The 26,350-nt window shown below is 39.1% G+C and overlaps 1 protein-coding gene across 2 annotated transcripts in view; it reads right to left on the reverse strand.

The window, feature by feature from the left end:
• The window catches only part of REV3L (REV3 like, DNA directed polymerase zeta catalytic subunit), a 199,266-nt gene that overhangs the window by 117,109 nt on the left and 55,807 nt on the right, over window positions 1–26,350 (reverse strand). For both annotated transcript variants that reach the window (XM_007451747.1, XM_007451748.1), the window contains 3 exons: window positions 19,808–19,997; window positions 14,480–14,554; window positions 3,426–3,586 (listed from right to left, as the gene is read on the reverse strand). In XM_007451747.1, the coding sequence (XP_007451809.1) occupies window positions 3,426–3,586; window positions 14,480–14,554; window positions 19,808–19,997 (426 nt within the window). The remainder of the gene's footprint in view (window positions 1–3,425; window positions 3,587–14,479; window positions 14,555–19,807; window positions 19,998–26,350) is intronic.

Consider the following 26,350-nt stretch of genomic DNA (forward strand, 5'->3'; position numbering starts at 1 on the left):
CCCGTGTCCCCTGCATCGGCAGGCGGACTCTCAACCACTGCGCCACCAGGGAAGCCCTTATCTAATTTTTTAACAAAACAAAAACCTAAAATAAACATTTCACCATACTTGAAATTTCCCTGCTTTTAATTTCCCCCAATGAAATTTCATATATTTCTGCCTTCAAATTGTAAAAATTTTCCATATTTTGAAAAAAATCCCTTCCAATACTCATCTAACTTTTATAACTAAAATAAATGGCTTACATATATTTGCTAATTCAGACTTTCCTCATGCTTTTTCACCTACTGGAAACAAACTTTTGTAAAACTGACCTCCTTTTCCTATAAATACCTCCCGTACACTCTCTAGAACATTTTCCATTCAGTCAATTCTTCTTGAACTCCCAGCTATATTTCACACTGATAACCAAACTGTTATTCTTTTTTCCCCCAATAACCTTTATATTTTGGAATAATTTTAGATACAGGAAAGTTACAAGGATAGTACATTTTCTGAATCTGCTTACCACACCCCCTCCCATTGTTAACATTTTACATTATCAAAGCACATCTGTCAAAACAAAGAAACTGACACAGATACCTTCCTATTAACTACACTATACACTTTATTTGAATTTCAGCAGTTTATCCACTACTGTCCATTTTCTGTTTCAGGATCCAATGTAGGGATCCTGAAATGTAGGGGTCCATTGTAGTTAGTTATCATGTCTCCCTAGTCTCCTCTGGTCTATTTCTCAGTCTTTCCTTGTTTTTCATGACCTTGACAGTCATGAGTACTGGTCAGTTCACCTATAGGACGTCCTCCAATCTGGGTCTGTTGATGTTTTCCTCATGATTAGATTGTTATTATGGGTTTCCATGAAGAATACCACAGAGGTGAAGCATCCTCATCGTATCATATGAGAGGGGACACGATATCCATATGCCATCACTGGAGATGTTAACCATCAATACTTGGTTAAGGTACAATTTCATGGGTTTCAAGATTGCACAGAATCATACCACCATGCCAGTAACATACAGAATAATTCCTTCATCCTAAAAGTTCCCCTACCAAAAAAAAAAAAAAGTTCCCCTATATATTGGCTTTGTAGTCAACACTCTCTTCTTCTCCAACTCCTGGCAACCACTAATATGTTTTACATTTCTATAGTTTTGCCTTTACCAGAATGTTGTATGAATAAAATCAAACAACTTGTAGTCTTTTGGGTCTGGCTTCTTTCACTTAGTAAAATGCATTAAAGATTCATCGATGTTGTATGAAACAAGAGCTTGATGTGTTTTACTGATAAATAGCATTCCACTGTATTGGTATATAACAGTTTATCCATTGCCCCACTGAGTGGTTACTTTAGATTTTTAGCAATTATGAAATAAAGTTGCTATATACATTTGTATACAGGTTTTTAGGTGGACATGAGTTTTAAATCACTTGGTAAACATACAGGAGTGTAACTGCTGGGTCATATGTTAAGTCTATATTTAACATTACAAGAAACTGCCAAACTGTCTTCCAAAGTGACTACACCATTTTGCCTTCCCACAAGCAATGAATGAGAGCTGATGCTGCTCCCATCCTTACCAGCATTTGTTTATTGCTAGTTTTTTTTTGGATTTTAACCATTCTAATAGGTGTGTAATGGTTGCTCTTTGTGGTTTTAAAATGCATTTCCCTAATGATATATACTGTTGAGAATCATCTATTCCTGTTTGCCATCCTTATATCTTCTTCTTTGTTGAAGTGTCTGTTCAGGTCTTTTGACCATTTTTAACGGGGTTGTTTGCTTCTGTTGAGTTTTAGGAATTCTTTATATATTCAAGATATAAGTACTTTATCAGATATGTAATTTGAAAATATTCTCTCCCAGTCTGTGACTTATCTTTTTATTCTCTTAATATTATTTTTTACAGAGAAAAAGTTTTTAACTTTGACAAAATCAACTTGTCAGGAGATTTTCTCATTGTTTTCTTCTAGAAGTCTGATAGATTTACATTTTAGTCTATGATCCATTTTGAGTTAATTTTTATACAAGGTATGAAGTATATGTCTGGTCTCTTTTATTTTTATTTTCTGGCATATGGATATCCAATGATTCCACCACCTAAGATGAAGTCCTAGATTTGGGAATCTCTTTTAGTCCCAAGAGATTCAAACTGAAATGTCTCAAAGTTGTTCCACTTCCTAGTTTGGGTATATCTCTTTGAAAGCCTACCTTATTCTGGAGGGTTCCAACCTGTCCAGCAGGCCCTGAGTTGCTGTTTCTGGCTCCCTCACCTAGTAAGGCTGTCTCAATGGAGGCAGCCAGGATTAGCAAACCCCTCAGGGCAAAGGCTGTTTTCAGCATTCTATTTCCTCTTTTGGCCAGTACTTCTTTATTGTTTATAATATCTGTGATAGATTAAAAAAAAAAATCTTACCTAGTTATTAAATTGGTTTTAGTAGGAGCGTGGATCCCAATAACCTAACCCACCATTGAGGGGGAAAAAGTCCTTCCTGGTTACTTTTCAGAGTACAGTTTGGGTATGGTGGTAGAAGAGACCCAAGGAGTTAAACCAAAAAAGAATAGCTGGTAAACAACAAGAGAAAAAAAAGCTAACTTTTGGTTTTAAAAGTTTGTCAGTGAAAAAGAAGAAAATAATTATAACCTAAAGGACAGCAGGGTTGGAGGAAAAATGTTGGTTTCACTTTAAGTAGAGGAGAAGGAATCCAACAATAAAATGCAAAAGATGTTACAGCATTTTAACCAGAAATTCTATTCCTAGGTATATGCCCAAGAGAAATGAAAACATGGCTACACGAATACTTGTACATGAATGTTCACAGCAGCACTGTTCATAATAGCCAAAAGGAGGAAACCCAAACATCCATCAATTGATGAATCAATAAACGATGTAGCATATTCATAGCAGAATATTACCTGGCCGTAAAAAGGAATGAAATACTGATACATGCTACAACATGGATGAACCATGAAAACATTAGGCTAAGTGAAAACAAATAAACATATAATTCCATTTATATGAGATGTGCAGAATGGGCAAACAGAGAGACAGAAAGAAGATTCATGGTTGCTAAGGGAGCACTGGGGGTGATTGATAAAGATTTCCTTTAGAGGTGTTGAAAATGTTCTAAATTTGATTGTGGTGATGGATGCACAGCTCTGTGAATATATTAAAAACCACAGAGGTGTCCATTTAAATGAGTGAATTGTAAGGCATGTGAATTATATCTCAATAAAGCTATTACCAAAAAAATTTATTTTGAGATTCTTTTCTTGATAAACTCTAAGACATTTTTGCATATTTCTTTTTATTCCTTATCCACTCAGCATTTATTTTCTAAATATATATTATTTTATAAATCATAAATTACATAATACTTGTTTCAAAAGCTTTAATTTGAACTTGCAAAATTAACCTTACTTTTCCTCCTTGCTTTTCGGAACTTGACAGCAGCCAGATTTATTAAATTCATTCCATACAGATTGTAGTCAATGAAGAGCTGTAGGAGGTAGGGAATATGCGCTTCATGAGGCTGATAAAATTTATTCATTATGGCTCCACTTTGCAAAAGTTCACATATCCTAAATTAGAAAAAAAAAGTTATATCATAAAATTATGTTTCCTAGAATGTTAAGTGAAACGGTGATTATACAAACATAGAGAATAAAACACATTATACTAGCACACAAAATTTTGATTTCAATTATACTGGAAATTTGTATTTTGTTGGAAATTGAAAGTTTAAAATCAAGTTTTAAAGTAAGCTGCATGTTCTGAAAGAAAATGACAAAAAATGCCTTGAATGAAGAATATTTTGACTTCTAAAACTAATTTAATGCTAACTATACTGAAAAACCTAAAATGTCAAAAGGATTTTTAAAATATTAGCTTTTTTAAAAAGTCCAGAAAAAAATTTGAAAAGATTATACAAAAATTCTAAAAAAGGACATATGACTCAATCAACCACACAGAGATGTTACCACTTTTGATTTTTTTTTTTTTGAAGATGTTGGGGGGATGAGTTTATTAATTAATTAATTTATTTTTGCTGTGTTGGGTCTTAGTTTCTGTGCGAGGGCTTACTCTAGTTGTGGCAAGCGGGGGCCATTCTTCATCGCGGTGTGCAGGCCTCTCACTATCGCGGCCTCTCTTGTTGCGGAGCACAGGCTCCAGACGCGCAGGCTCAGTAGTTGTGGCTCACGGGCCTAGTTGCTCTGCGGCATGTGGGATCTTCCCAGACCGGGGCTCGAACCCGTGTCCCCTGCATTAGCAGGCGGATTCTCAACCACTGCGCCACCAGGGAAGCCCCCCACTTTTGATATTTTTATTCTCTGAGTTATTTTTCCTTCATGATGGGGAATACAAACAATAGGCAATTATAAACAGGGCAAGTGCTATGCAGGGGAAGTATATGAAACATCTAGAAGGGATATTAACCAGACTGTAGCTTCTGCAAAGCCTCTTGAAGAGAAGTCTCTAAAGCAGGAGACTAAACAATGAACTGGAAATACTTTTTCTCAGAGACAAGAGTATTTCATGCGAATAAAATTGCACATGTGAAGGGTCACAAGAAAATGTGGTTTATTCAAGGACTGAAACCACTGAGTGAGGCTTAGAGACAGAGGCTATGGTGGTGGTGGGGGGAGGGTAGAGAGGTAATGAGAAGTCAGATCATGCAGAGCCTAATAAAGACATCTGAAAAGGTGGTGGAATTTGCCTGTGAAGAGCAGGAAAATGAAATGACCAGGTTAGCTAGAGAATGCAGAACACTAGAGACAGAGAGTGAGAGATTACTGTAGAAAAACTAAGATGATGGTGGCTTTAACAAGGATCATGGAAATGTGTTGATTCAGGAGACATATAAGGAATAAAATGGTCAGGACTTGATGACTAACTAGATATGGAGGGTGAGACAATATGAGTTGAGGATAATGCCTAGATATCTTGGTTAAGCAGCTAGTTGGTGGTGCTACATTACTGGAAGAAAACAGGTTTGTTTGGGGATTTTATTCAGAGAGGAAATAAAGACAAACTCAGTTTTAGACATACTGGAGTTTAGGTATACTGGAGTATTCAGGGAGATTTCTATAAAAATATTAGAAATAATAATAAGGATGAGGATAAGGATAATTTTGTTAACAGAGTAGAGGAAGCAAACATATTTTGGGGCACTATGTACTGGACACTGTGTTGGGTGCTCTAATGCTTAATCTCAAGTAATTCCTACTACAAACCTATGGTACTACTATCCCCATTTTATAAACAGAGAAATTGGGCCTTAGATCAAAATGTTGTCCAAAATCACACAAATAAAAGGTGGAAGAGCTAAAATTCAACCCAAATTTTCTCTGACTTGACCCCTCACTCTTAACTATAGTGCTATTCTATTTATCCAGTAGACAGATGATTTGATACACTGGTCAGGAGCTCTGGAGGAAAATTCAAGCTACTGATATACATTTGGAAGCCAAATGCATAGATTAAAAAAAATGGGAGTATATAAGACTGTAAAGTGAAGGGAACATATAGAGAGGAAAAAAAAATCAATGCCTAAGACAAAAGTCCAAGAAACAACCACAATGTTAAAAGAGGAATCGACATAATGTTGTAAATATGAATGACTAGAAAGGTATGAGGAAAACCAGAAAAGGTTTACATCAAAGCAGCCTTATTTTAAGTTACCTAAGCACTGACAAGTGGTCAAAAGGTAAGGACAAAGAGGTGTTAATTGGGTTTAACAACACTGAGGTCACTAATGAAGGCAATTTGAGTGAAATGGTTGAAGTAGAGCCTATATTGGATTAAGTTAAAGAGTGAATGGGAGGTAAGACACTGAACCCACAAAGTATAGATAAATTCTTCTGGGAGGGGACTTCCCTGGTGGCGCAGTGGTTGAGAATCCGCCTGCCAATGCAGGGGACACGGGTGTGATCCCTGGTCCAGGAAGATCCCACATGTTGTGGAGCAACTAAGCCCACAACTACTGAGCCTGTGCTCTAGAGCCTGCGAGCCACAACTACTGAGCCTGCGTGCCACAACTACTGAAGCCTGTGCTCCTAGAGCTCATGCTCTGCAACAAGAGAAGCCACTGCAATGAGAAGCCCGTGCACTGCAAGTAAGAGTAGCCCCCACTCGCTACAACTAGAGAAAAGCCCACGCACAGCAACGAAGACCCAACACAGGCCAAAAAAAAATCTTCTGGGAGAATAGCTGTAAGTATGAATGTCTTTTGAGTATGAATGTGTGTATGTGTAAAATTAACAGAGTCTTATTAATATTTAAATGGTGTGGAAAGGGAGATGGGGATAACTGATAGATGGAAGCAAAGATCAAAGAGGGTAGAATATGAGCTTTAGAGGTAAGGGGGTAAATCTCTTCCACTGTAATAGGCAGTGAGAAGGACAGAATGGCTGTGAATAGATTTTAAGAATCTTTGATAGAAATTAAGAGAGCTTTATTTTGATGGTTCTCAAACTTTTGACCCCAGGACCCCTTTTCATTCTTAAAATTTACTGACAGCATCAAAGAGTTTTTGTTTGATTTGACACTTACCAAATCAGGTTAAAACAGAAAATTTTAAGAAACTTATTTACTCGGTTTCGGTTTCGGTCGGAGCTCAGGGAGAGGACTGGGGTTGGCGACTTGAACATAGCCCGAAGGGGTTAGTGCGCCACGGCTAGCCGGGAGGGAGTCCGGGGAAAAGGCTGCACCTGCTGAGGAGGCAAGAGACTTTTTTTTTCCCCTCTTTGTTTCCTGGTGCGCGAGGAGAGGGGTTTAAGAGCGCTGCCCTAAAGGAACTCCAGAGACGGGCGCGAGCCGCGGCTAAAAGCTCGGAAACCAGAGACTGGCGCGAGCCGCGGCTGAAAGCTCGGACTCCAGAGACGGGCGCAAGCCGCGGCTAAAAGCGCGGACTCCTGGGCTTCCCTGGTGGCGCAGTGGTTGAGAGTCCGCTTGCCGATGCAGGGGACACGGGTTCGTGCCCCAGTTCGGGAAGATCCCACATGCCGTGGAGCGGCTGGGCCCGTGAGCCATGGCCGCTGGGCCTGCGCGTCCGGAGCCTGTGCTCCGCAATGGGAGAGCCCACAACAGGGAGAGGCCCGCGTACCACCAAAAAAAAAAAAAAGCGCGGACTCCGAGCTTGGTATGGCACCTTAATATCAGTTCTGGCACCTATGGTCAGTAAAGCACTAGCTCTGGTAGTTGCGATTATAGCAGATCTCAGTGAAAGAGAAAGAGTTCACCATGAAGGAAACAGAAAGGCAAACAAAAATAAAGAAATAAAGGTGAAACAAAGAAAGGATGGAGAAAACACAGAAAGGACCAACCCAGTTGACATGCAAACAGCTTTGGCAGGATATAGGAGTAGCAAGGACTCCAAAGGAAGACATTGATAAGCAACCTAATCAAGTCCTGTTATCTTTTGGGAAAGTCCTAACAAGACAGCTCACTCCTCTGCCTACTGACCATAAACATGTGGCAATGGGTCCCAGTGTCCCATCTCTAGAAGTAGAACACCAGGATGGATCCCCTACACGCAGAGAACTAGGGGTTGGGACAATGTTGCCCTCTACTTTGTGTTGTAGGAGGTGACTGGAAGCCCCAGGTGGAACTGCTGATTTATTGGACCTGCACGAACAGTCTTAGCACTGGTAGATACCACAGCTAAGTATACCTTACTGCATGACAACCCTTTTAAATTTGGGGGAGAATACGGGCTATAGACAGATAAGGGGGCCAAACTATTCGAGTAAGACAAACCAGCTTATATTTCCAAATGGGCTGTTTGTCCCCTGCTTGTCCCTCATATACATTGACCACATACCAGAATATATACTAGGTGTTGATGTTTCACAAGACCTAGATTTGACCACCACTACTGGAGAGTCCTGCCTTCGCATCAGAGTGGTGAAACCCATGTTGGTGGGCCATGTAAGGTGAACTCTTGTCCATTTACCCTGCCAGATTGTTAATGTCAAAGAGTGTAGGCTGCCTGGGGGCTATGAAGAAATTACTACTACACTTAAAGAACTAGAAAATGTGGGAGTCATTAGATCCATGCATAGCCCCTAAAATAGCCCATTGCAGCCAGTAAAATGGCCTAAAGGGACTGTTGACTAAAGAGAATTGTATAAGGTGGTTCCTCCCATCCCTGTGGAGGTCTCCAATATTGCTACTATTTTAGAGCATCGTTCCTCTGCACTGAAAACTTTCTATTGTGTGCCTGACTTCTGTATCCCCTTTTACAACATTCTTTTGTGTGCTAGCTCTCAAGATCAATTTGCCTTCAACTGGGATAGGAGGCAATGGACCTTTCAGGTCTTGCCTCAAGGTTATTTACAGTCCTGCCATTTGTCATAGTTTGGTCGCCCAGGACCTAGAAATCTGGTGAAAGCCCCACCCTGAGCTGGAATTATTTCATTAGATTGATGACATTATGTTGACCTCTGATGCCTTGTCACTCCTGCCCTGAACTGCTGCCTCTTTACAGACATTTACAGAACTGAGGATAGGAAGTAATAAACACTGACAAGATCCAGGGACCTGGGCAGTCAGTAAAGTTTTGGGGAGTTATCTGGTCAGGTAAGACAAAAGTTACCCCAGCCTCGGTTATCGATAAAATCCAAGCCTTGGCCATACCAGTCAGTCAAGGAATTACAATCCTTTCTGGAGTCACTAGATTATTGTCATCCTTTCATACCACATTCGGCACAAATAATATGGCCCCTATAGTACTCTCTGGTTAGAAAGGGACAAAAATGGGACTAGGACATCCACCTTCAGGAAGCTTTTGAAAAGGCTGAAATTGTAGTAAAACAGGTTCAGGCTCTGGGAGTACTTATGCGGGACGCTGCCTGTGAATTAGATGTTGACTCACACCTGAAAGGTTCTGGCTAGGGCCTGTGGCAAAGGCAGGAAAGGAATTGCATCCCACTAGGATTTTATTCTCAGTTGTAGAAGGGACGGCAAGTGAGGTACAGCCCTACTGAAAAACAGCTCCTTGTAGTCTACCTGGCCCTGCAGCAAAAACAGAAGGCCTCACCATGGACTTACCAGTGTCTGTTCATGGGTTAAGAACATGCTCCTTAAACCAAAAAGTGCCTGTGCCCAAGTAAGCAAACGGCAAAAGTGGCACCCATACCTTCAACAAGGTAATGTGTACAATTCAAGCCTGCTCTCTGAGAAATTACATGCTCCCCTTGGGCCAGGGTCTTATGTGAATCTAGACATGGCCCCTCAGATACCACCCATCGCTCCCCTCTCAGCCAAGTCAAAGAGGGAATCGGGACCATTCCTCCTGAGACATGGTTCACCAATGGCAGCAGTCAAGGCAATACCCCCACCTGGCCCACTTCAGCAGTTCGCCTGGATTTCAATGTCATTTGGTTTGAAGAAGGCACTAAGCACAGCAGTCAGCGGGCTGAACTGGGGGCAGTATAGCTTGAGATCACTCATCAATCTACGCCCCTCTATACAGCCACAGACAAGTGGGCTGTGTGAAAAGGACTGACCATGTGGATGCCACAATGTCATCAGGAAAGCTGGACTATCTTGGGACGGCACCTGTGGGGAGCTGGCCTACAGAGGGACATCTGGGATGTGTGCACACAACCCAGTACTGCCATCAAGGTAAGGCATGTCTCTGCACATTCTCCAACTACACTGCCTGGGAATCACAAAGCAGACACCCTAGCCAAGGAGGAAGCTGTCCTCCTGGAAGAGTTACAGACTCCCTCGGACGTGGCAAAGTGGCTTCACTGAAAACCAGGACAGACACTGAGGCCCCAACCACCTGGGAGATAGCCAAGAGGTTACACCTCTCCATCAAATACACTGACTGGTAGGCAGTTGATAGGGACTGCCCCCACTGTAGCCTGTGGTGACGACCCCTGAGACATACTCCTGGTCACATTGGACGAGCACTAGCCCAGTGACCAGGTGGTAAGTGGACTATATCAGCCCCCTGCCCTTATCAGAAGGACACAAGTACACATTGACCTGTGTGGACACAGGTACCTGGCTGATACAAGCCTTTCCCAGTAAGAGAGCAAATCAGACAGCCACTATTAGGGGCTTGACCAAGTTGGAAAGTATGTACTGGATCCCCATTCATACAGACAGCAACCAAGGGACCCATATCACTGGTCGTGATGTAAAAGAATGGGCTGAAGCCCAGGAGATTTTATGGACCTTCCATCTGCCATATAACCCAACAGCCACAGGGCTGGTAGAAAGAATGAACAGGTTACTGAGACATTGAAGAAGCTTTCTCCAGACAGGTCTTTAAGAGGATGTTCTCCACCACTACTAGAAGCCATCTGGCTGTTAAACACTGAACCCACAGCAGGCCACATGTCTGCTTATGAGAGACTGACTGTGCCTGCTCTGCCAACTAGGGCCTTAAAGGTACAAGTGTTAGAAGGAGCACTGAGACCCATCTGATGGGATGTGGGTCTTATCCTAAGAGTGCCACAGAACCTCCTACCTGGGGAGACTATCTTAGATTGGAGACAAATGGTATACCCCTCCCAGGTGGCTTGGCATCCATATACCTTGGGGGTAAGGGCCAGGCCCTGGCATAGTATTTCCTCAATCTTTCTAAGTGAAGGCCCAGCCATAACCAAGGTGACCACCCCCATAGAAATTAAATGGGGGACTGAAGTAGGGCTTCTTTTATGAGCCCCTACTGAAGCCCCCACATATAATATCTCCCTGCCCAGTTCCAATGTAAAGGCACAAAATGTCTGTTATTGTCCTATTGGAAAAGTGTCAAAGCCCAGGGTGATCCTGGCACATGGAAACCAAACTGCTACAGTGTTGTTTCTGAATGAAGATTTGTCTTTCTTGGTACCTTTAAAACACTTATCGTCCTTAGCCTTTTCCTTCTAAGATTAGTGCTACCTACCTTCACTAATGCATTCTTGTCCTGGGCTACCACCTATGTTGACATCCACAACCACTCTGACTTCTGGGTATGCAGATTGCTGCCAATGTCTAGCTCTGAAGTAATGCCAGGGGTATTCTGTCTTTCAACCTTACATCACGGGGACAATGGGTGGGGACAGCATGTAAACTCCTGATGTCTAGCTCTAGGGTATTCTCGGAAGAATGATGGATAAGATCATGCAGGCCTTATAGATGTCAGGGGTGGAGCGTGGAGCTGAACCATACTGGCTTCATCTTGTCAGCTCTATCTTAGGCCTGCAGTCCTTTCCAGGTGACTGAGCTTTAGCCTAGCTCACAAAGGAATGCGCCCAAGCCAGATGAGTTCCCTATCAACTTTTACCCTTGCCTTCATCTAAAATGAAAGCTGGAAGAGGGCCTTTTGCTGAGGTAGATGGTTAATGGTCATGAGACCCAGAAGTGGGGTGGGTGCCCCTGGTTCCAGTCTGTGTGGATGTGCTTCTCACTTGGTAGTCAGATTCCGTTTTTAACTTTGGTACCTTTAAGTCCCCCATACCCCTTTTGGCAGTACAAAGCACAGCTGTGAATGCCTCTGGATCTTCTGTTTGCCTGATCTTTCCTACCTGTATGTAAGTTACCCACAGTAAACTTTATAATTGCACTTTATGGAGTTGTCCGCTTCATTTTTCAGTCTCAAAGTTCTTTCTCCGTTCGCAGGATATTATTCAATATCTCTGCCTCCCAAGAGAAAGAAATGAACTGAATGCATATAGTTTGATGAAATAGTGGGTGATTTTTATTTTGTGCTTATATCTATTTGTAATTACTGATTGCTTAATTAATGTGACAAGCAGTGTTTTAACTCATGTAAATGTATTAGCTTATGTAACCCTCAAAACAAAATAAGAGGTAGGGGCTACTGTTATACCCACTCTACAAATGAAGAAATTGAGGAACAGAGAGATTAAGTAACTTTCCAAGTTTTCATAGCTAGCAAGTGTTAGAACTGGTCTACTTCCACACCCATGCTCCTCAAGGCTAAGCAAACTGGCTCAAATAAGCAAGCTAACAGGCTAACAAACGAATAAAACCCCTTTGAGATGGATTGTTTTTCTTCTCTGCCTTGAGTAAAATCAAATAGGGAATTCAGGCTTCTGACTATTATGCCACAAACAGCATACCTAAAAGAGCACAGCTTTAGCATCCTCTCCTATGGGGCCCTGCTTTGTGAATTGCTTCTAGACTCACATTCTCCACATTACAAGGCTGTTTTAAACACCCCAAATGCTAAAAAAAAAAATGCAGGGCATACCAAACTATTGATAGAACAACAACATGAGTAAAGCTTTTCTCTGCTAAGACATACCTGGGCAACTCCGCCATTGAGACTTCAAAAGCACTGTCCAAACATGCCCCTAGGACAAATTTCTCTGAAACTCTGGGGTTAAGACAAACCCAGAAAGCACTATTGGGTGAATACAATTCTGAACCACAGGACCTCAGGAACTGCAGAGCCAGAGAATAGGCTGTTATGTCCATGCCTGTCACATGCCTCATTAACAGGATAACAGGTATTCTAATTTCCCTAGCTTATAGTAACTTTATAATTCATCAGTATCACTTGAAAACCTATTTACAGGCTAATGTCAAACATTTTGTCTGACAAAAGAAGGGTAAAGTGTGTCTAAGAGATAAACCAATGTGGACTGGAGTGGAGCCACCAATCGCGTTTGAACACTTTGATTCTCTTTCACCATAGATATTCGGAACAGCATCAGTATCTGTTTCAAACTGGATCACTTCCCACTGGACCAATCAGATTCTGTCTCTTGGAACTGAATTTGCTTTCCCCAGTGCTCAATTAATCACTAAATGAGTTGGAACTGTAACACATAAATTTGCAAAGTACATCCCACTAGTGGATAGAAAAATGAAAAAAATCTTCAAAGTAAAAGAAGAATAAAGATGTGGAAAGGACTACATGAAAAGAAGAGAAGAAAAAGTGTTTTGCAGGCTGCCAAAACCTTTCCTGGATTATAAAAAATCACACAACCCCACTTATGATAGTAAAAAAGTAAAACCAGAGACCGAGCCGAACTTGACACTACCATTTCTAATAGTGACAACCTGACAGCAGCAGTAATTTTCCTTTGTACATGCTTTATCTTTTACAACAGGCCTATAAACAGTGATGTGCAAGTATGTTTAAGAACAGATTTCCCAAAACAACTGAATGTATGTGTGTGTTGTATGTACATAATTTATTATAAATTTTACTGATATAAAGTATGTGTAGCTGAGCAATTTACAAACAAAAAAATATACACAAATAATACTTTTATTGTAAATTCTATAGAGCCAATTGATTCCCACAGAATGTCTTAAGCATAGAGGAGGGGTGGGATAGGGAGGGTGGGAGGGAGGGAGACAAAGAGGGAAGAGATATGGGAACATATATATATGTATAAATGACTCACTCTGTTATAAAGCAGAAACTAACACACCATTGTAAAGCAATTATACCCCAATAAAGATGTTAAAAAAAAAAAAAAACTTATTTACTAATTTTAAAATAACAATAATAAACCCATTATATGTTAACATAAATAACAGTGTTTTATATATTAAAAAATCCTATATTTTCCAAAACAAAAACAATTTAGTGGGAAAAGAGGAATTGTTTTAATCTTTGCAAGCCTCTGTTTTAATAGAAGACAGTTGGATTCTCACATCTGCTTCAGCTCAGTCTGTTCTGATATATTGTTTGGTTGAAGCATATGAAGAAAATCCAGCCTTACACACATAAATAATTGGAAAAAGGAAGAGTAACTGAATAGCCTTTTCAGGTAAACGTTGATCTTTGTTTCTACTACATGGAAATGCAATGGAGTGGTAGTTTCTTAAAGGTCAGCAATAATGTGGAATTTGAAACCAAATCAATGAACTTTTTGTACTCTGTTATATTAAAACTTATTGGTCTACCTAACACTTGGAGTATTTTTACCCATGCATAATTTTCTAACATCATGCACTGGTCATTTGGAAAATATAGATCCACTAAGTTATATAAATCTTCTAAATGGTGATACATTTCATTAAACAATATGGAAAAAAATGTTAGTAACATCACCTATCTCATCAGAAAAATCTTTTAAGTACTGAAAAGTGGTTAAGTTCACAGTAGAAAGCTCTCCCACTCTGGCCTCACTCTCACATATTTCTCCTTGCTTTGAAACTGAAGAACGAATTTCTCTTGGTATTGAACATTTGGTCTGGCTAGCAGGGCACTAGGATTATTATACAAGGCAGCCAACCATCTCTCTTTATATACTTCTACAAACTCTCTAAGACAGACAAAAAGCAGTTGGGTGTAAAACAAGGTCCCTTACCCTTAAAATATCCTTCCTAGAGTCCAAGCTATGACTCTCTCTCTTTACACATATATGTACATATTATGGTCTCTTTCTTTAATAATGCTACAAACTATACAGGCCTTTCTTCTAGATTTTTCTTTTTATTATTAAAATACTTAAGTGATAGTTATTCATTTTTTATTTCATTTATCTTTGTACCTTTTCACCATTGCAGGGTTGTAAAGATAGATCTTCATAAAGTGTCTTTCCTTCTCATGATAACCATAAAAAGGCCTGAAATAAAAGAAAAAGGCATTTCAATTTATTTTCATCAGAGATGAAATAATGCAACTTATTGTCCTAAATGGACTCAGCTGGCCGAATTCAGTCTTACTGACATTGAATATTACCAACCGCCCCCCAACAAAACAAAAGAACCTCCAAGACTTTTCAATTAAACCTACCACAAGGTTAACATATGACATTATAAAATCGTTACTTCTTTTAAAAAACTTTAAAAATACCCCTTAAAAAAAAAAACTAGGGACAAAAAGGAGCAGCAAACTATTTACACCTTAATTTCAATCATCATGGCTCTATTAAAAAGTGGCTCTTTACTCAGACCATGTATGAGAAGAACAGAGACCTTTCTGATACCTTTTCCCATTTCCCATTTTTTCTGTCAAAAACTAAAGCTGTTCATCAACAAAGTCCTTTAATTGACAGAATTTGTATCACTTTCCTTATTTGTCTCTGTTATTAATTTTACAAGTTCACTAAGCAGAGACAATTTACCTGTTATACATATGTACATATGTGTATGTGTGTATAAAACACACTCAAATCAAAGGAAACCTGTGAAAACTGTGTAGACAGGAACTTAAGAGACTGAAAAGACGACGGCTTTACTAAGGACACTATTTATGTTGAGGCTCGGTTCTTCTCAGGGTATCAGCTAGAGGGGGGAAAGGAAGAAGCAAAAATCTATGTGATAGGGACAGAAACAAGTCCTCAATGCAAGAAGGAATAAGTTGGGCTATCATGTTATATCATCTCACTCAGGAGGATCTGAAACTCTGATATAACAGACTACCATTTTCAAAGGTGATGTAACTAGAAACAATATATAAATAGGTCTGAATTTATAGACAAAATAATAAAAATTATTTGCCTAGAGTTTGTCTGTAAATAGTGGTTGGTTAAATCTTTAGGTGGATAAACTCAATTTCTTTTCATTAAAAAAAATATTTTCCCCTTACGATGGGCACTAGATAGAACTTACCCTCATTAGAACACCATTTCTCTCTGTCATGTCTGACAGTGTAGCAGACCTCAAATACAGGAGTAAGTTGGCAACAGAGTCATTAATTGAGGTATATTTAAACAACTTTTTTTTTGGTGCTGTATGCGGGCCTTTCACTGTTGTGGCCTCTCCCGTTGCGGAGCACAGGCTCCGGACGCGCAGGCTCAGCGGCCATGGCTCACGGGCCCAGCCGCTCTGCGGCATGTGGGATCTTCCCAGACCGGGGCACGAAGCCGCGTCCCCTGCATCGGCAGGCGGACTCTCAACCACTGCGCCACCAGGGAAGCCCCAACAACTTTTTTTTTATATAAACTATTTCAAGCCTTTAGGTCAGAACCATCTGTATGATTGCTGTAAAGCAATTTCTATTTTTTTTTTTTAAAAAAAGGTCTAAAACGTTCTTTGTCTCATCCTTACCACTCACTCCATTCTTATCTCACACCCACTCTTCCTTTTTTCTCCAGCCATTCTAAACATTTCAGCCCCTTCTAACTTGATCCACTCTCAAGTAATTTGCCATTCCCTCTGCCTGGAAAGTTCTGCCCTGAAGCTTTGTATGGCTTACTTTCAGTCTTCATTCAGGTCTCTGCTTAAACTCACCTCCTCAGAAAGGTCTACTCTCACCATCACTCCCTATCCCCTACCCTTTACTGTTTTTTTTTTTTTTTTAAATAACACTTACCCTTTCCTGTCTAGTTTGATGCTGCTCACCCCATTTTTGTTGCCATGAAGGAAGGGGTGAAACACACATTATATGAATGATCTCATTCTCTCTCACCAGCAAAATTCAATTCTTTATTCCTCCTGCTTTGGTATTTTTCATATACATAAATGTCTAAAGATAGGAGTTATACCTTTAGCCAGATAAATGGAAGAAAAAGAGAATTAAATCTGCACTGGTGTGGTCCACATTATCTTTGCTTTGCTTTTGCTAAAAATCTTTAGGTTTTTACAATTAGAATCTTATAAATTTCAAAAACTGAATACAAGACTATCAAATCCCTACAATTCTTTGTAAATCTAGGATTCTGCTTTTGTATCTATTGCCCCAAAATACAGCCTGGAAATTCTATAAATTCAGTTTTCTGCTTCTTCTGGCCAAGAAAGCCTCTGTATAATTTAACCTGCAATCCTTACTTTCTGCTGTTGACTTTAGTTGATTTTGCCAAAAGAATTTCTCCACAGGGAGACTCTCTGGGAGAAAGAAAGTAGAATGGAGCAGAGTTCAAGAGTAGATATGTTTATATTTTAAAAATTATACCTGATAATTGGAGTTAGTTTTTTAATATAACAAAGAGAAGAAAAATGAGCACAGATAGTGGGGAAAAAAACCCTCAGTTAATTAATTTAGATGGATTAAGAATCTTTTCATAGAATATTTTCTAGAATCATGATAGCTAAGTGACAAGGAACCCCTGAAATGAGCCTAAGATCATGGTCCTCTCTCTTAACCCAGCTTCAGTATAGTACACAGTCTAGGAAGACTGGAATTAAATTTGTTCAAGTTTTAATTTGATAGCTAGATGCAACTTGCTTACTTAAAGAAGTAGGCAATACTGAAGGAGTAAAGGAATCATAGAAGCTACAATGCATGGTAAGGGAAAAGGGGACCTATATAAGAAAAAAAACATAGAAAACATAAGAATGGGAGAAAAAAGAGAATGGCAGCCATAAATTAGATTGAACAGCTCATCTTTTGCTTCCAGGTCTCTAGATTTGTAACTCAACTAACTCTTAAAAATATGGCTATGCTTTTAACAAATGCCCACCAAACATATAGAAAGACTGGCGACTCATTATTCACTCCACTAGGCTGTTTAGAGATTCAACTTTGAAATGAGAATATGTATAGAAAAGTTCCGAGGAATCATTAAACATGAAACAATTAGAATATAAAGCTGATGATTATCTTTAACCTAATTGTTGCTATCATAGGATGGGTGTGAACTTTTACCTCATTCATTTATTCAAACAAATAGTTATTGAGCCTTGTTTACTAACTGCCCAACACCATACAAGGTGCAAGGGATATAATGATGGACAGACAAACATGGTCCTTTTTCTCATGGAACTTACAGGCTGGTGGGAGAAACACATAAGAACTAATAAACAAAAAATTAAAATAACTGCAAACTATAGTAAAGTACGAAAGGAAACAAAGAATGGGCTAAGATACAGAATAATAATAACAACACCCTATTTCAAGGAGGGAAGTAAGAGAAAACTTCTCTGGAGAGGTGAAGGATTTGAAGGACTGGAGAGGGGTAGAGCACTCAAGGAAAGGAAACTGCATGTACAAAGGTGGGAAAGATCTCAGCACATCAGAGGAACTGAAAGAAGACCAGTGTTTCTGGATGGAACACAGTGAACAAAGTTACAGAGGCAGGCAGGGGTCAGAAACTTAAATTTTAATGTATAAACAATATGAAGCCACTCAAGGATTTTAAATGATTTTAAAAGGATCCAATTTACATTACAAGACAGGTACTTCTGCAGCTCTGGAGTGAGATAAGAACAGAAGAAGGAAATTCAATTAAAAGGATACTGTGGTGGTCCAGAAGAAAACCTGGATTAAGGTGGAAGAAGTAGACAGATTTAAGATGGATTTCATACAGATGTATTCAACTCATATGTTCCAGTACGAGCTCTAAATCTTTCCTGCCAGCCTGCTCTATCTGCACAGACTCAAAACTTTGTAGTCATACCTGACTCCTCTCACAAACTTCATCCAATCAGACAGCAAATCTTGGGGACTCACCCTCAGAACAGATCTAGAAGCTGACCACTTCTCACTACTCCCCTGCTACTACCCTAGTTCGAGCCACCATATTTTCTCACCCAGATTAATGAAACAAGAGTCCTAATGTTCTCCCTGTTTCAACTCTCATGCCCCTATGATCTATTCTTCCCACAGTTGCTAAAGGAACCCTTTCAAGTTTAAGTTAGATCCTGGCTGCTCAAAATCATGCAATAGCTCAGAGTAAAATAGAATAGCCTACTGCAGTGGTTTCTCAAATTTGAGTATGCATCAGAATCAGCACAAAGGCTCACAAATTTCTGGGTCTCACCACCAGAGTATCTGATTCATTAGATGTGGGGTGAGACCAAAGAATGTATTCTAAGTTCTCAAATGTGTTAGTCTGAGTCCTCCAAGAAGTAGATGTCAAAATGTGCAAGAAATTTGTTAGTGGAAACACCTGTGAGAGAATATGAGGGTGAACTCAGGAGAGGGTGGGACAGCCACAAGACTTAGATACAGGTCTGATCTAAGTGAAGGAGAGAGGGACAGAGGGAAGATGAGTGGAAGTCTTTTATTGCAGTGTGATTCTAGTGAAAGTTCAGAAAGGCTGTCCCAGAGTTCCCAAGTGTCTCCCAGAAACAGGCCTGCCTTAGTAGCCTTGCTCTGCTTAGCCAATGGCTGGGAGTAGTCTATGGAAAGCAGCTTCAGTTTACACAGAACGGTAGATGGATTTTAGTGCAGTAGCTGGGACCATTGTTCAATTATGCTCTTTGTATTTGGAGATCTGAGAGGTGCATTCTCATGGCTGTCAAACCAGGTAAAAGTGATTTTGGCGATCCACTGGCCAACATGATCTCCATTCTCTCATATCTCTCTAACCTCATTTTGTCCACTCTCCTTTCCCTCCACTCCAGACACCTGGCCTCCATTTTGTTCCCACCCCCTCACCTTCAAGTCTTTGCTCAAATATCATTTACCATGTCAATGACACCTTTCTGGATTACCCTATATATAAAACTGCCACCAGACTACTTCCCCACCCCATACTACTGATCCTTCTTACCTGTTCTACATATTTTGTTCTATAGCATTAATTATCATGTAATAAATAAATTTATTTCATGTTCTATCTGTTGGTTATTTTCTGTTTTCCATTACTAGGATGTAACCTCCATGAGGGCAGGGACCTTTGCTTTGTTCACCAATATAAAAGGTGCTCAATAAATACTTGATGAATAAATTACATAAATTTCTACAGTTCTAGGAAGCAGAGAAATGGAAAAAGTTAAAACAAAAATTACTGTTAACCATCTATCTTTCAGTGCAATAAAAATGGACTTAAAAAAGTTACAGTAAGAAATTCACCCTGGTTCCATTAGATTAGAAATAAAAGAAAAATGAACAGAGTATATTTGAATTGGATATGTTTTCTTTTATGTTTAACTAGAACAGTAATATAAATACAGATAAATAGAAATTTAAAAAGATGTTATCATATACTTACATTCCTGATACTAATGACACTTTGAACACGTGCTGAGCAGTGGAAGATGGATTGCCTAAAGCCACATTAAGTGCTCTGTCGATACTGAATGCCATCTGAGAAAGATAGCTTTCTGGCTGCTGTCCATAACCATCATATGGCACATAGAGGTAAGGAAAGATGCCATGTAGATGAAGACATGTCTTCTGACCTAAAATGTAACACATTGTAAAGTTTAGACTTGAGATGCATTTTAAAACCTTAACATTACAAAGCTCAGAATACAAGTCATTTAAATGGTCTAATGACAACACAGCTTATCTGAGGGAAGGGTTGAAGACACTAACCCATAGTTAAAGCCACCTGTATTGACTACATTTTACAACAGAACATTTAGAAGTATTTTATAAATATAAGCATTATGGTTTGATTTAAATAGTAGTTTTGGTGCAAATTCGTTTGAATATTTCACCCTCACAATCTAACTACTTTTATGTACTTCGCTGAATTGCCCTATAACAGCGGCCCCCAATCTTTTTGGCACCAGGGACCGGTTTCATGGAAGACAATTTTTCCACGGAACTGGCGGGGGGGACGGTTCAGGCAGTAATTTGAGCGATGGGGAGCAGCAGATTAAGCTTTGCTTGCTCGCCTGCCACTCACCTCCTGCTATGTGGCCCGGTTCCTAACAGGCCACTGACTGGTAACTGGTCCAGAGCCCAGGGGTTGGGGACCCTTGCCCTATAATACCACTTAACGCAGTGTTATGAAGCTTACAAAAGCTCACTGAAAGTTTACTAAATAAATCAATGAATGTGTCTGTCTTGGCATCCAGTGTGTGGAGTTTTGCTATGGGGCGGGGGGGCATGGTTTGGGAAGGGTAAAAATGAAATTTTGCTATTGGGGAAAAAAATCAAAACAGACAAAAACAAATCAAAAGAAAACCCCTACAAATCAATTGTCTGTAATGACTTCTGGATATTTAAATTGCACATTTGATGGAGTGGGACAGGGAAGACACAAAGAGGGAAAAAAAACAGCATGCACACTTTCCAGGAAGCCATTACATCAGGCAAGGTGCAGAAGGGGTAAATGGTGCTGATTTGCCAACAGACAATCCCGTATAGCCATGATAGAGAAAATAATATGAGTAAGAACCCACAAAATAAGTGCTACAGAAAAAGTAATGTATCCACGACAAGGTTAAGTAACATCAGCAGCAACAAAAAGCAGATACATCATTATTCTCATGAATCTGCCAGGGCTGTATAGAAGTGGTTCCTTTCCTCTGAACATTGTCCCTCGTTCCCCTTGGGCACATGCTATTTGTCTAATTCAAACAGAGAGGAGAACAGCAGTGATGGAAGAACACATGCATTCTTCTCATGCTGTCACTTACTACTGCCCTGCCAACACAATCCTAGGGCTTCTCTCCCACCTCTTATCCCACTCTGTTCCACTGGCTTTTTCTTTTGGTAGAAAAGTATTTGTTTCATCACTATCCTATTTATAATTTAGGGTGATTTATGTAAAATACATAGAAAATAGTTCTATGTTCTGTTGATGCTTGTATTTACACTTTTTACAGTGAATAACATCAGCTTGTCTTATTTTTAAGGTACAGCTATAACAGAATTAACAAATAAATCTGGAATAGTTATTACATAAAGTATAGCAAAACTGGAAAGGTCACATAATGGAATAAGATCTATGCCCTCCCGAGTACAGTATTCTCATTTCAGCTACCAACTTTGACGTTTTTGAAAAATTACAAATTGTGTTGCTGTTAGACCAATTTTAATTTCTAATTTTATGTTACTTAATTTCAAAGGAATGAAAAAAATATTTTCAGTTAAAAGCAAATTCTTTAACCATTCTGTTTTATTTCTAAATACGCATACTACTTTCTAAATATTGCAGCTTTCAATTCTTCAAGTAGAAAAAATTCAAATTGTAATGATGAACGAGTCTTAAGAAAATATATTGATATTTTATCAATTTACTGATGATCTATTTGAATGCTTTTTAAACATCTCATGAAAAAAGGTTATAACCATTACACAATTTGGTTAAAAGTAACTGGCGGGCTTCCCTGGTGGCGCAGTGGTTGAGAGTCCGCCTGCCGATGCAGGGGACACGGGTTCGTGCCCCGGTCCAGAAGGATCCCACATGCCACGGAGCGGCTAGGCCCGTGAGCCATGGCCGCTGAGCCTGCGCGTCCGGAGCCTGTGCTCCGCAACGGGAGAGGCCACAACCGCGAGAGGACCGCGTACCGCAAACAACAACAACAAAAAAAAGTAACTGGCATGCTAAACTACGGGGTGAGGGAGGTAGGGAGACAGAAAAGTATCCCCTTTTTAAGTTGACAAATAAAATATAAGACCGGTGGTTACAAAATTACTAGCATATTTCACAAGCAATATTGTAAGTTCTTAAGATATGAGTTTTACAGTCCATATCTTAATAATGGAAATCTGGGTAAGCTTTATAAGAAATAATTATAAAATCTGATTTCTAATAGTTTCTTTATAGGCAGGATGTTCACAAAGTTCATAAAAAATTTTACCATATCCTCTTTTCACATCTCCTATGAAGTAGGGGCCGGAGAAATGATCTTTCTATTTATAGGCTTTGGAACAATAATTTGCGGTGTATGATTTAGAAAAAAAAAAGCAGAAACCATTTATTCAGCAGGCACTAGACTAAGTGCTTTATATATATTTATTTCTAAAACTTAGAGCAACTTTGCAAGTATCACAAATGTTAACTTTCCCAAAGTCACATACTTATTAAGTAATTGAATCAGGATTTAAAAGCAGATCAACAAAATCTAAAACCAATGCTCTTTCCATTTAACCATTCTGGTTCAATGTTTTTAAGAAAGTAAATATTGGCTTCCTTAATCCTTAATTCCTCAGTTCTTATTTTTGTACTGTAAACACCCGTTTTCTTACTGGGCTCTCTAATTTGACTGCAAATTCTTGGGAGCTGGTGTTGTGTTTGAATGATAGTAATATCTCCAAGATCCAGCACAAAACACATTAATATGTGTTTAACAGATATTTATTGAACGAACCACCAGCAAAACAGAAGAGTTGCTTAAGGAGAAGGAATGGTGTGAAAGCCTAGAATATCTGAAAAAACAAATCTATGAAAACAGAGGGACTCTGATACAACTAAGGCACCACCATCAGGGTTACAGAAGGACATAAAGGATCTCCAGCTTATTGCACTTTCGTACCCTGAATGACCCGACGTCCCATGCAAAGCTGTAGTCACTAAATCAAGACAGATGCACCTCCATGTAGTTCTCCAGCAGTAGGGATAGCTCAGTGCTTTACTCACCACCCTTACTCAAGATCAATCTCCTGAAGAACAACCACAGCCTAAGGAATTCTTGGCAGAACCGTAACAGCTCTAATACAGAATAAGTGTCACAGAAATTATGAGAAACAAAAAAAGGAAACTCAAAAGTTAAACAAAGAAAGAGAAATGTGTAAAAATGAACGACAGTCAATTTCTTGTCTTTTATCATTATAAAATTTGTGGTTCTGTCAGAGCGTTGCTTTATCTTGACAAGATACAGACCCACTTTTATTTTTTCCCCTTCATCAGCTCTATCCCACACAAATATGTGGAGCCATACAGATGTAAAGTCCCTCAGAGATAAACTAGTCTACCCTGACACCCCTCACTCAGGATTATTTTCGGCTGTGAGAAAACACCCTAAAATCAGTGCTTGTAAGCATTAAATTAGTGGCTTCTCTCTCATAAAAGAAGTCCATGTAGCTGGTTACAGATTCAGGTTTTTTCAACATCTATTTAGCGGCCTAGTGAAGAGGAACGCTTGACTTCAGCCTAGAGGCTTTTCTACTATACTCCAAAGAGTTCCACACACAGGATTCTTTTAAGAAACTTTTTATAAAATTAATAAAAGCTATGCTGTTTCAAAACCTTACTAAATGATTTGGGATCCTGGATATTAGCTATTTCCTGGTAACGTGGATCCAAAGAAAGAAAATATCCCTACTTTCTGAATGCCCCCTATTATTGTCATGTGAAACTGAATTAAGGCAACAAATACAGTAGGGATAAAGACTGTCATTGGGGGAATAAGCCTATGTACACAGGTTTCAAAAAATTTTTAAGAGTGTGAATTTTCCAATTTGACTGATGTCATCTCATTCAGAAACTGCAACAAGGTTGTTTCACGAAAAGTGCCACGGAACTTGTCACAGTGTAACTGCTCGCTTTTAAAGACACTACAGCAAAACTTTGTGGAATTGGCTATTTTCCAACTGTGTGTAAGAAGGGCTTTTATAACTAAGGTAGGTGCCTCTGTAACAGCCAGTACTTGGGTGCTCTAAATCTAATCTTTCACATAACTTAGAATTACACTACACATAAAGTCCTCTGTATTCCAACATATCTTATATTGTTTTCTCACGTGTTCTTCTACATTTTAAGGGCCCAGATTTGGGCTCTGAATTAATTCTGCTTCTAAAACCTTGTTAGTTTATCTGTAGCAAAATTATTTTGTTTTTGTGGATCCATTTTCAATAAACAGAAAGACTAACATGGGCCATTCCTCTAATTCCGGGGTCTGCAAATTTTCTTCTGTAAAGTGGCAGATAGTAAATACTTTAGGCTTTCTGGACTATACTGTCTCTGACAACTACTTTACTCTGTTGTTATAGTCTAAAAGCAATCATAGACAGTACTTAAGTGAATGGGCATGGCTGTGTTCCAATAAAACTTCACTTACAAAAACAGGCAACAGGGGGCTTCCCTTGTGGTGCAGTGGTTGACAGTCCGCCTGCCGATGCAGGGGACACGGGTTCGTGCCCCGGTCCGGGAAGATCCCACATGCCGCGGAACGGCTAGGCCCATGAGCCATGGCTGCTGAGCCTGCGCGTCTGGAGCCTGTGCACCGCAATGGGAGAGGCCACAACAGTGAGAGGCCCGCATGCCGCAAAACAACAACAACAACAACAACAACAAAAACAGGCAACAGGAGGGATTTTGTCCATGGATAGTAATTTGCCAAACCCTGATCTGATTAGACTTCCTTGTCAACCAGAACAGGAAAATTTAACGGCGTCTTCTTTTTTCTTTTTTTAAAAAAACAAGCTGATTGGTAATCACAATCAAAATCATGCTGACCTAAGGGTATCTTAGGAAACTGAATAAGAAACGCTCATTTTGTAATTTGCAAACCCCATCTCCCAAATCTCAATCGACACAAGATTTTAAACAAAACTCTACAGAGCTATAAAACAAACAAACAAACAAACTTGGCTATGTGAACAGGAATATCTGTACTTATGAAATTTTTCATATTTTCTTCATGGAACATCTCTTTTTAAGTTTTATATTACTATCGTTGACTCAACGTTTCCCTCCAGTCTTTCTTTTTCCATGCCCACAAAACCCACAAAATGAGTTAAGCAAAACTCCTCATAGTCACAGATTGAAAGCAAGTGTTATCTCACCTATTCTCGTTTAAAAAAGAAAAGTCTTAAAGATGTACTCTTAGCCCTAGAAATTTTTTCAGAATTTATGCTAAGGAAAAAATTAAGAATGTACATACAGATTTAGATATTAAGATGCTAAGAGAGTATAACTAATAATAGTAAAAAATTGAAGATAATAAACTTCCCCAAGATTAAGTAATTATGGCATATCTGTATCTCAGAACAAATCTATGGCTTCCATACCAAATCCTGCTTGCCACTTGTTTTTGTAAATCAAGTTTTATTGGAATACACCCATTTGGAAGGGTCTATGGCTGCTTTTGCTACAGGAAGAGTTGAATAGCTGTGACAGAGACCTTCTAGCCCCTCAAAGCTTCAAAAATGTACTATTTGGCCCTATAGAGAAAAAGTCTGCTAACCTCAGCAATAGGTGGTATTGACGTATATTTCCTAGCATAAGATGTTTATGACATATCTATTTCTGGTGATGTTCAGATTTAATTCAGTTATGAAACTATATATAATACATTAAATCAGATAATGAGTGATTTCATTTTTTTGTTGTTGCTTATATATATTTTCTAAATATTATACAATTTGTGTAAAAGAAAGGCAGGAAGGAAGAAGTCACCTACTTCTCAATGACCTAGAAATTAAAAACAAAATAAAACAAAAACTAAGTATAAACACTAACTTTATAAAGAGCATATGTATATAACTTCCTGTTGAATAGTTTCTCTTCATTTTCTCCTTTCATTCATAAATAATGCTTTGGGGTCTCACATACATTCATGCCATTTTATTTCTTCAACTAAGGTATACAGGACTTTATTTAGAATCACTGGCTTTAAGTTACTAATCCTACATTACTAACAGCTATATCCCTCAAACACCAGATGTTTCAAAGGCCTATTTTATTTATACGTTTGCCTAATATATCTTTGTATTCTCAGTGCTGAACATGGTTGGTACTGTCATTCATACATGTAGGCATAAATTCTCTATTCATCAGATAATTTGTGGAAGCCCAATGTTCGGTGCTAGGCCACAGGCTGCTCATAATCACAGCCCTGGATCTCATGGACTTGAC

Source organism: Lipotes vexillifer, unplaced genomic scaffold (assembly GCF_000442215.2).
Source record: "Lipotes vexillifer unplaced genomic scaffold, Lipotes_vexillifer_v1.1 scaffold1266, whole genome shotgun sequence".
In the NCBI taxonomy this organism is placed as follows: Eukaryota; Metazoa; Chordata; class Mammalia; order Artiodactyla; family Lipotidae; genus Lipotes; species Lipotes vexillifer.